Below are 12,032 nucleotides of genomic sequence, written 5' to 3'. Positions count from 1 at the left end.
CAGGAGGAAGCACCTGGCTCCTGGCTTCGGATTGGCGCAGCGCGCCTGCCATAGCAGCCATCTGGGGGGTGAACCAACGGAATGAAGACCTTTCTCTCTGTCTCTCTCTCTTTCTCACTGTCTCTCTCTCTTTCTCACTGTCTAACTCTGCCTGTCAAAAAAAAAAAAAAAAAAAAAGATGAAGAAAATAATTCTGTTTTTTAATCTTTCACACTAATATAACAGCAATGTATTTGTAGTCAAAGAAACACTTGATATATGTTGGGTTAAGGTTAGATATGTACATTGAGATAAAGTATTTTTATCCGGCTACCTCTGGTGGTTGATGTTAAAATAGAAACATGGTCTGGAGAAAAATCAGGAACTGAGAAGTGTTCTCTCACAGGGGTGGGGGCTGTTTACTGCAAGGCTATATAAGGCCCAGGAAATCATTTGATCTGGCCTTTCTAAGGCAACCGTAGGCAAGACTCAAAATTCAGTAAATCTATAGCAGGCTAATTTTTCAGTTGATAATTTTTATAGCCTATGAAGTGTATTATAATTATCCAAATGGCCCTTGGCAGAAAAAAAGATTCCCCACCATGGTAAAAGTAGGCAAATTTTATATATTCAGTTAACTTTCATTAAAACAAAATCATATGACTCAAAAGATTTACATATTTGAAAAATAATTATGTATTATGTATATCTAATTTAAATTGACCATGTATGGAACCTTTTTAATATACAAACTAAAGAGTCTTTGAGTAATATTTATGAGTGTCTTTTAAACATAGACAGGGTAAGATAGGAATATATGAAGCATTCACAACCACTACTCCTTTTCAAGTTCAAGTCTATAGGTTGTTGCTGTCCAGTAGAAATTTCTGTGATGACGTGTTGTCCAAAGATGGTAGCCATAGCTGTATATGACTGTTGATCATTTGAAATGGGCCTAGTATGACTAAGGAACTAAATTTTAAATCTGAGTTCATTAATTATAATTAATTTAATTCAAATACAAGGAGCCTATGTAAATATCATATAGACCTATAAGGGTATTTCACACTCTTCATGGAAAATGGGATTGAAAGGTAAGGTTATTTTGCTGCAAAAATATTGAAATTCATGCATAGTTTTTTCATAATGCACACTTTAAGTGAATTTTTCTAAGATCCCTCATGTATAATATGTGGCATCTTATATTAGACAATAAAGGTCTTGATTTTAATGAATTATGGCATTTAATTCAGGAACCTTTAGACTTTGGTAGCCCAATTAATAGACTTGTGTTTCTGGAATCACCTTGAGTTTATATTAGAATAGCCCAGAACTAACAGCACATTTACTAGGTTTTTGAGCCTTGATTTGAACTCAGCTTTGGATTCTGATCCATTCCTTGCCTGATTTTAACTGACACTGTGATTTCAACATGATTCCAGTATTGAACTTCTCATTCTTGAAATCTATCTCTGAAGCCAGATTTCTCATCCTTTCAGCTGCTTTTTCATCTGTGGCTTTTTCCAGCCCTTAGACTGTTGCTGTCTTCTGGTCTAGCAGTTGCTTTCAGAATTGATTTACTTAGAAAAGTTGGTGTTACCTTTGTATCCTGTTACTTTATTTTACAGGTAATAGTTGTTAAGTTTACCTGTGCAGTATCTTTTCCTCTATTTATTCTTCTTGATAACTTTACTACAGTATTTCATGCTTTCATTATCACTTACTTGGGCTCTTGAACTAGCCTCTTAATTAGCTTTGCAACTTCCAGTATCCTTCCCCAATGAATTCTTCTTCTACCTTTCATTAGAAATCTTCCTTGAACAAAATCTTGATTATATCACGGTCTGTCAAACCATTTTGTGGAAAAAAAGAAGTTATTTTTGGTGCCTAAGTGTTTTGAAATCCATGCTATAGTTTTTTCATGCTACACATTTTCCATGAACTTTCTGAAGACTATTCACACCGTTTTTCTAGTCATTAAGTTTTTGAGTGCTTTACCAGTGTTTGTAGAATAGTACTCACGGGGAGAGAGAAACCAGTTATGATGTATTTGTCCCATATCACAATACCTGAGTTCCATACCCAGTCCTGACCTTGATTCTTGCTTCCTGCTAATGCACAGCCTGGGAAGCAGTAGTAATGGCTCAACCAGTTGGGTTCTTACCACTCATGTGGGAGACCTGAACTGAGTTCTTAACTCTGAGCTTCAGTCTGGCATAGCCCTAAAATATGTTGTAGACATTTGGGTAGTGAACCAGTAGGTGAGAGATTCCTTTCAGTCTGTCTTTGTCTTTCTCTCTCTCTCTCTCTTTGCCTCTCAAATAAATATATAAATAAATAAAAAGTAATGCTCAAATCCCTAGTCTGGATTTTAAATCCTGCTATTACCTCATGACAGAGTTGCACCTTTATTTAGAAAAATTAAATGAACTGACATAGGTGAGCAGTTTTTTAAATTTTATGTAAGTTATACAAGTTTCATGTATTTCATATATACAGATTTAGTAACATAGTGATACTTCCCTCCCTCCCACAACCTTTCTTCTCCTCCCTCTCCCATTCCCACTCTTAATTTTTGCAAAGATCTACTTTCAGTTTACTTAATGATTGTAAGGTTAACCCTACACTAAGTAAAAGAGTTCATCAAATAGTATGAAGAAAAAAAACCATTTCCTCAATATAAGAGACAAGGGCTATAAACAATCATCAAATGTCAAAGTGTTCATTTCACTCTAATATATTACATTTTAGGTACTCTATTAGTATCCCTGATCAGGGAAAACATATGATATCTGTCTTTTTGGGACTGGCTTATTTCACTGAGTATAATGTTTTCCAGTTGCATCCATTTTGTATCAAAAGACAGGAGATCATGCTTTTAACAGCTGAGTAGTACTCCATAGTGTATATATACACCATAATTTCTTTTCTTTTCTTTTTTTTAAGATTCATTTTATTTGTTTGAAAGAGTTACAGAGAGAGGTAGAGACAGAGAGAAAGGTCTTCCATCCTCTGGTTCACACCCCAGATGGCTGCAATGGCTGGAGCTGCGCCGATCTGAAGCCAGGAGCCAGGAGCTTCCTCCAGGTCTCCCACACGGGTGCAGGGGCCCAAGGACTTGGGCCATCTTCTACTGCTATCCCAGGCCATAGCAGACTGCTAGATTGAAAGAAGAGCAGCCGGGACTCAAACCGGTGCCCATATGGGATGCCGGTGCTCCATGCCTGGACTTTAACCCGCTGTGCCACAGCACCGGCCCCATACACCATAATTTCTTTATCCAGTCTTCAGTTGATGGACATCTGGGTTGATTCCATCTTAGCTGTTGTGAATTGAGCTTCAATGAACATGGGGGTACAGATAACTCTTTCATATGCTTATTTCTTTTGCTTTGGGTAAATTCCTAGGAGTGCAATGGCTAGATCATATGGTAGGTCTGTATTCAGATTTCTGAGTTATCAGCATGCTGTCTTCTACAGTGGCGAACCAGTTTCCATTCCCACCAACAGTGGATTAGGGTACTTTTTCTTCCACATTCTCACCAGCATTTATTGTTTCTTGAGAGAGAGAGAGAGAGAGAGAGAGAGAGAGTGAGTGAGTGTTGGTTCACTCCCCAAGTGGCTGCAACAGCTGGAGCTGTGCCGATCCAAAGCTAGGAGCCAGGAACCTCTTCTGAGTCTGCCACGCGTGTGTAGGGGCCCAATGACTTGGGCCATCTTCTGCTGCTTTCCCATGCCATAGTAGAGAGCTGGATCAGAAGTGGAGCAGTCAGGAATTGAACTGGTGCCCATGTGGGATGCCAGCGCTGCAGCCAGCGGCTTTACCTGCCACGCCTTAATCCTGGCCCCCTCATTGTGGTTTTGATTTGCATTTCCCTGATTGTTAGTGATCCTGAGCATTTCTCAAATGTTTATTTGCTACATTTGAATTTCCTCTCTTGAAAGATGAGCAGCCTTTAAAACAATGAGAAGAGAAGAATGATTTGGAAAGCTCTCTATGTGAAAAGAATAGGCATATAACTTGTCTTATCTCTTCCTTGAGGTTTTCTGATAATTTTGTTCTTAGATTAACTCCATTTGAAAATTAAGCTGAATTATATTTCAGAATAATTGAAATATAAGCAAATGATATACAAATAATGTATTTAGGTGAAGAGTAATAACTTTTTGGATAAAGAATAATATAGGACTAAATTTTATTATTCATGTTTGGTTGGAGAAAAAAGAGTAATATGCATAGACATGATAAAAAGAAATGTTAGTCCCTGGGTAGTCACCATAAGAGTTTAATCACTGTTGATCTCATAGAGGACTTGAGATTTTACTGTTTGAGGAAGACATTCTTTTCCAATACCAAAAATACCTTTCCAACATCATCTTTATTCACCTAAAATTCCAGTCAAACTCAACCTTTTGATGTTCTCTGTCCATGTCTGTGCCCCTTTTTAAATTAAAAAGGAACTTAACTAGACTAGATATTCTCACTCTCATTTCTGTATATTCTTTTTTTAAAAAAATATTTATTTTCATTTATTTGAGAGGCAGATGGAGCCTGAGAGACACACAGAAAGAGAGGGTGCTTCCATCCACTTTAGCATTGCCCAGATGCCCACAATAGTCAAATTGCTCCATGCTGAAGCCAGTAGCCAAGAACTCAGTCCAGATCTCCCCTGTAGATGGCAGGGACCCATCTACTTCAGCCCTCATCTGCTTCTTCCCATGGTGCACATTAGCAGGAAGCTGTAATGGAACTGGGACACTATACAAGGCATTCTGATATGGGATATGAGCATCCTCACTGGCATCTTAGCTGCTAAAACAGACACCCAACTGTATATCTTTAATTTACCTCAAATACCACATCTTAAGACTAAGACATTGATATCCTCCTCATTCTATGGAAATTTCATCTGCAAATTTCCATAATATCTTTCTTTACATATATTTTTAAAAAATATTTATTTATTTATTTGAAAGAGTTACACAGAGAGGAGAGGCAGAGAGAGAGAGAGAGAGGGGTCTTCCATTTGATGGTTCACTCCCAGATGGTTGCAATGGCTGGAGCTGAGCTGATCCAAAGCCAGGAGCCAGGACCTTCTTCCTGGTCTCCCATATGGGTGCAGGGGCCCAAGGACTTGGGCCATCCTCCACCACCTCCCAGGCCACAGCAGAGAGCTGGATCGAAAGTGGAGCAGCCAGGTCTCTAGCCAGCACCCATATGGGATGCGGAAGCTCCAGGACAGGGCATTAACTCGCTGTGCCACAGTGCTGGCCCCCTCTTTACATATCTTATGGGACTTTTCACCTATCTTTTGTTGCCATTAGTGCTCCTCTGAGTCCCCTTTGATTCTTGTGACAGGTTTGGGATTGTCTTTAAATGCTTGCCTAACATGTATACTGCAGGTGTATGGGATTATGACACTTAAACCCGTCTTCTGCTTAAGATTCAAACCTGGGATGCAGTTTCTGTGATCACAAAGTTCTAGTAATGATTAAATAGTGGTTTTCTGGATTATTTGACAATTGAGTTATCCATCTTTGAATTCTAGTTTTAGTACTTAGGATTAAAGAATGAACTGGGACCTGCACTCTGGCGTAACGAGTAACCTGCTGCGCCAGCATCCCATATAGATGCTGGTTTGAGTCCTGGCTATTCCACTTCTGATACGGCTTCCTGCTATTGCACCTGGGAAGGCAGAGGGTGGCCCAAGTGCTTGGGCCTCTGCACCCATACAGGGGACTCGGAAAAAACTCCTTGTTTTGGATCATCCCTGCTCCGGCTGTTGTGGCCATCTGGGAAGTAGACCAGCAGATAGAAGACTCTCTCTCTCTCCTTCATCACTCCTGTAACTCTGCCTTTCAAATAAATAAACAAATCTTAAAACACACACACACACACACACACACACACAAGGACTGAAATTGAACTGCTATCCTTGAATTGGCTGATGTGACCCAGCCCTCGGTGATATAGACAGACATATTCATGGCTCTATTTGAAAATTAAGGAGACTCATTCTTTAAGCTAACTCACAGCTTGCTCTTTTTCAACAGAATTACCGTGGGGAAAAATTTGGCAAATTGTACTCAATTACCCTGTGGGATGTCAACTATTGATATACTCTACACTGAAAAGACTGGCTTTTAACATATTCTGTGGTTCATCCTTCATCTCACCATCTGCTCTATAATCAAATCTTTTTTTTTTTTTTTTTGACAGGCAGAGTGGACAGTGAGAGAGAGAGACAGAAAGGTCTTCCTTTGCCGTTGGTTCACCCTCCAACGGCCGCCGTGGCCGGTGCGCTGCGGCCGGCGCACCGCGCTGATCTGAAGGCAGGAGTCAGGTGCTTTTCCTGGTCTCCCATGGGGTGCAGGGCCCAAGCACCTGGGCCATCCTCCACTGCACTCCCTGGCCACAGCAGAGAGCTGGCCTGGAAGAGGGGCAACCGGGACAGAATCCGGCGCCCTGACCGGGACTAGAACCCGGTGTGCCGGCGCCGCAAGGCGGAGGATTAGCCTAGTGAGCCGCAGCGCCGGCATATAATCAAATCTAATACTTTGTTTCTAACAGTAGTATGTACCCTAAATAATGGCCTTGGGAACCAGCTTCTCAAATCGGTGCCTTATAATTTGCAAAGATTTCAACCCTATTTGAACCCCAGAAATTCAAGAGGGCTGATGATATCATCCTGATAGCATCTTAAGAGTGGCTCTGTAAATCTAGACATCATATAGGTATAAAGTTTATACAGTTGCTTTTAAAAAAGATTGACTTGTTTAAAAAAGATAACCTTATTAAGATAATTTACATTGACTGTCTAGAAGCCAACTCAATAAATGACTTAACTCTGTGACTCTAACTTTTAGCATCCCTTATAATATTTGTGCAGTGACTTTGAGATTCATTCTCAGGTTTGACTTTAGTCACCCTCCCCCACTAATTTCTGCTAATAATTAAAACTTCTAGCCTGTCTCACCTTCTTCTTTGTTCAGTATTGCTTTATATAATTCACTGAGATATATATCCAGTTCTAGGCACAAAATTAATGAGAAGATCCTGGAACTGATTTGAGAATTTATAATTTGACCTGTTCCACTCAACTCTAAATAGCTACGTGAATATATGATATATAGACTTCTACCCTAGATTAAGGTAGAAAACTGTGGAGGGACTGGTGTTGTAGCACAGCAGGTTAAGCTACTGCTTGCTATGACAGCATCCAATATCCAGCTGCTCTGATTCTGATCTAGCTCCCTATGAATGTTCCTGGGAAGGCAGCAGAAGGTGGTCCAAGTACTTGGGTCCCTGCTAGTCACATGGGAGACCCAGAAGGAGTTCCTGGCTCCTGGCTTTGCCCTGGCCCAGACTTGGCTGCTATGGCCATTGGGGAATGAACCAGCCAATAGAAGATATCTCTCCCTCTCCCTGCCTTTCAAATCAATAAATCTTTTAAAAATTGTTTATTTTAATTAAGAAAGATGAAAAACTGTGGAGCAATACTATGGCTGTGTTCTGAATAAGATATATCATTCTTTGTCATGATTATTAATCATGGAGTAGACTTTAGTATAGTGCATAGATTTTTCTTTTTTTTTTAAATATTTATTTATTTATTTGCAAATCAGAGTTACACATAGAAGGAGAGGCAGAGAGAGAGAGAGAGAGAGGTCTTCCATCCATTGGTTCACTCCCAGTTGGCCACAACGGCCGGAGCTGTGCTGATCTGAAACCAGGAGCCAGGAGCCTCCTTTGGGTCTCCCATGTGGGTGCAGGGGCCCGAGAACTTGGGCCATCTTCTACTGCTTTCCCAGGCCCTAGCAGAGCCTGGGATCATAAGTGGAGCAGCTGGGACTAGAATCGGTGCCCATATGAGATGCCGGCACTGCAGGCAGTGGCTTTACCTACTATGCCATAGTGCCGGCCCCAGTACATAGATTTTTCTCTTTTAATATTATGTCAAGTAGTATTGTTACTCTTCTTTCCCAGTTTTGCTTACTTTGCATGAGGGCAATGAATACTCAAATTGAGCATTGGTAGGGAAATGAGTTAACTGGATCTTATTATTTGCCTACTGCTTCTTTTTGTAACATTGTTAAAAGTTGATTACTGGCGAGAGAAAAAATAAATACTAAAAATCTTTAATTTACTGATGGAGAAATAGACAAAAACACAGAATCAGAATTGTGTTGTGGAAGTGTGCATACATTTTAGAGTCAGAAAAGTAGGAGTTTGAATTTTAGCTCAGCTACTTACTATCTGGGTGATGTTGAAACATTACCTAGCCTCTCAATGCCTCAGTTTTCCTTTCTGCTAAACAGGAATACCAGTAGTGTTGTTAAGATGACTAAGCAAGATAAGATATAAAAGATGCCTGAATGAATGAATGAATGACACATAATAAATACTCAAAATCGTGTGTTTTATAATTCTTGTTATTATAAATAAAGAAGTTTTAATGAAGTGATAGCCAACTGATTTTACATGCCTTTTCTTTGTAAAACAGAACCTTTTTCTCCCATGGAGGTATAAAACAGGGTAGATTTCTAGGAAAAAGATCCAAGAAATACCTAAAAAATGGTAGTTAGATAATGAATGAAAGCCTATTTACTTGATTGGGGAGTGAAAAGGTTTGTTTGTAGTAAGTGTATAATAGGAGCTCAAAAGGATTAGTGTCGTTTATGCCACAAATATCTGTTGAACACCTGTATTTACTGTGAATATAAAGATTAATGAGATATGGCCTACAAAGGAACTCACATGAGGGAAAACAATTTGTAAGCAGTAAGATTATGATAAAATATGGGTAAGTGTTATAGAGGCATGAATGAACACCTGTTAGTGCACAGAAAACTAGATCTTTTCTGAGTAAATGGAATGTAAGGAAACATGAAAGAAGGGAGAAGTTAAGGAGGAGCTTATTGAGAACTTAGCCTATGCTAATAAAAGTTGAGTGAAACTGGATTAAGTTAGATTTTCCTTGAGACTGTGGCAGAATGTCCACTTTCTTTAAGAATCTACTAACAAAAATAAAGGCCAGTGAATATGGAAAAGAAGATAATATTTATAACATGTTTCATATAAACATGGCATTGGGTGAAAGCTTTCGTCCCGGTATATATTACACCATTTAATTTGTAATGGATTTAATAAACTGTTTTATTTGTCATGTTGGTATATACTGTGACTTCCTGTGTGTAATTAGTTTATTCACAACAACCTTGAACATACACTAAATATTTCAGCTTTAGGAAATGAGTGGGTGAATGGTGGTCAATATCTGTAAATATAGGAAACAGAAAATAACAAAACCTGTGTTTTAGGCCAGTGGTTCTCAGTGAGATCCCTGGACCAGCATCAGCATCATCTAAGAATTTTTACAAAATGAAAATTCATGCCATACCCTAGGTCTGTAAACAGAAGCCATAGGAATGGGATCAGAAATCTATGTTTTAAGAAGACTTCCAGGTAATAATGATAGTCTTCTTCAAGTCAGCAGTCTTTAGAGCATAGCATGTGGACTTAAAATGCGTTATAACCTGTTTTAGTAAATAGCATTTTATTCAAACAACCATACCAATTTATTATTGTTTATGGATGTTATTGTGGTATAGTAGCAAACTTGATTAGTTGCAATAGAGACCTTATTGCCTACAATACCAAAGGGATTTTCCATCTGGTTCATCACAGAAAAGGTTTGTCTACTCCTGCTTTAGGCTTTAGGTACTAGATAGAGATCTAAACTCTGAATGTATAAGCAGTTATTTGTTAATTGAGGTAAAGATTAAAAAGAAATTTTTCATGGTTTTAAAATTCGTAATGTTTTATCTTTCCCTTTTAGTCAAGGATGCTTTGTAAATGGACCTTTCAGTTCAAATCTTCTTACCATCCCAAAGCAAAGGTCATCTTCTGTGTCACTGACTCACCATGTAGGTTTGAGAAGAACTGGTAAGAAAATTCTTCATAGTGTCAATTGTTAAATCAACAACAGGAGTCACTGTGCACTTGCTCCCCATGTAAGACCTCTGTCCTTAATGTTTGTACTATGAGAATTAACAGTAAATGTAGTCTTCAAACAGTACTTTATACTTTGTGTGTCTGTGTGGGTGCAAACTGTTGAAATCTTTACTTAGTATAGAGTTGATCTTCCTTGTATAAAAATAATTTAAAATGAATCTTAATGAAGAAAGTGATGGGAGAGGGAATAGGAGGTGGGATGGTTTGGGGGATGGAAGGCGGTTATGGGGGGAAGAACTGCTATAATCCAAAAGTTGTACTTATGAAATTTATATTTATTAGATAAAAGCTTTCTATTAAAAAAATAAAAGTATGCACAAAAAATAATCATTCTTTTTTTTTTAAATTTTTTTGACAGGCAGAGTGGACAGTGAGAGAGAGAGACAGAGAGAAAGGTCTTCCTTTGCTGTTGGTTCACCCCACAATGGCCACTGTGGCCGGCGCACTGTGGCCAGCGCACTGTGGCCAGCGCGCCGCGCTGATCCGAAGCCAGGAGCCAGGTGCTTCTCCTGGTCTCCCATATGGGTACAAGGCCCAAGGACCTGGGCCATCCTCCACTACACTCCTGGACCACAGCAGAGAGCTGGCCTGGAAGAGGGGCAGCTGGGACAGAATCTGGCGCCCCGACTGGGACTAGAACCCGGTGTGCCGGTACCACAGGCGGAGGATTAGCCTATTGAGCCGCGGCACCGGCCCAAAAGAATCATTCTTTATGATTTAAATGTGGGGGTTCTCGAAGTATATGATAGTATAAATTTTTTTCTTTACACACTTATAGTTAACTTTTAATACTATTTCATAGTTTCATGTGTTTACCAGTATATATATACTAAGAAATTTGAGTTTCTTATTATTAACCATCTGCCAGTTCATTGACTGAACATACTTTAAGCATCTGTTATGTACCAGGCAATTTTTCAGATGCTGAAGATTGAAAGATAAAATATGCAACTGGTTTACTATTCTGACTAGTTACAGATCCAGAATAAAGGAAAATCTTCAGGAGAAGGTGTTTCTTTTGTAGCACAGTAATTGTAGAGAAAGAAAATCTTGGTGTAAGAGTAGATAAAACCCTTTATCTTAGCAAGTCTTACCCTTGTATCTTAGCAAGTCAAATGAACAGAAATTTTCTTTTAATCAAGAGATTATAAAATGTTTCAAAGCTTCCTGGGAAAGATATTTTACAAATACAGCATAGTATTAGCAGAGCAAAACTGATATTCTGCTTTTAAAGTATGTTATGACTGATGTACAGTTACAGTAGGATGTAAGATCACAGAATTCTTACATACAATTTTAAAAGCTATAAGACCAGAGAGGTAGTAAAATGTTATTGATAATGATGAAAAGCAGGCATTAGGAAGAAATCTGCATATGATATTGATATTGAATTTATAGTATTTTTTAAAAAGATTTATTTATTTATTCAAGACACAGAGCTACAGAGAGAGAGGAAGAGAGAGAGAGATGTCTTCCATCCTCTGGTTCACTCCCCAAATGGTCACAATGGTCAGAGCTGGGATGATTAAAATCAGGAGCCAAGAGCTTCTTTTTGGATCTCCTACGTGGGTACAAGGGCCCAAGCGCTTGGGCCATCCTCTTCTGCTTTCCCAAGGCATTAACAGAGAGCTAGATCTGAAGTGGAGCAGCTGGGATATGAACTGGTGCCCATATAGGATACCAGCAGTGTAGGCAGAGGCTTAACCTACTGTGCCACGGTACTGGCCTACAGAGTTTTTTAAAAAATTCAATTATTTATTTGAAAGGCAGCAATAGAGGGAGAGAGAAGAGATGGAGAGAGACAGAGAGACAGAGAGACAGAGAGAGACAGAGAATCTTCCATCTGCTGGTTCACTCCCCAAATGGCCGCAACAGTTGGAGCTGAGCTAGTCCAAAGCCAGGAGTTAAGAGCTTCTTCTGGATTCCCCATGCAGGTGCGGGGGCCCAAGCACTTGGGCCATCTACCACTGCTTTCCCAGACTATAATAAGCAGAGAGCTGGATCAGAGGTGCAGCAGCCAGGACTTGAACTGATACCCA

General features: G+C 39.3%; 1 protein-coding gene across 5 annotated transcripts in view; it reads left to right on the top strand.

Annotated features, from left to right (window-relative positions):
• The window catches only part of PDE3B (phosphodiesterase 3B), a 182,905-nt gene that overhangs the window by 116,569 nt on the left and 54,304 nt on the right, over positions 1-12,032 (top strand). For 4 of the 5 annotated variants that reach the window (XR_016218611.1, XM_002708827.6, XM_089311014.1 and 1 more), the window contains exon 5: positions 9,818-9,924. The exons of the other annotated variant lie outside the window; for it this stretch is intronic. Coding sequence is in view for 3 of the 4 variants with exons in the window: in XM_002708827.6 (XP_002708873.3) it covers positions 9,818-9,924 (107 nt within the window). In the remaining variant the exon portion in view is untranslated. The remainder of the gene's footprint in view (positions 1-9,817; positions 9,925-12,032) is intronic. 5 annotated transcript variants of the gene reach the window in all.

This window comes from Oryctolagus cuniculus, chromosome 1 (assembly GCF_051225735.1).
Source record: "Oryctolagus cuniculus isolate XC-2025 breed Fujian yellow rabbit chromosome 1, ASM5122573v1, whole genome shotgun sequence".
NCBI lineage: Eukaryota > Metazoa > Chordata > Mammalia > Lagomorpha > Leporidae > Oryctolagus > Oryctolagus cuniculus.
The sequence above is the reverse complement of the archived record's forward strand: the minus strand, read 5'-3'. Positions and strand labels throughout refer to the sequence as shown.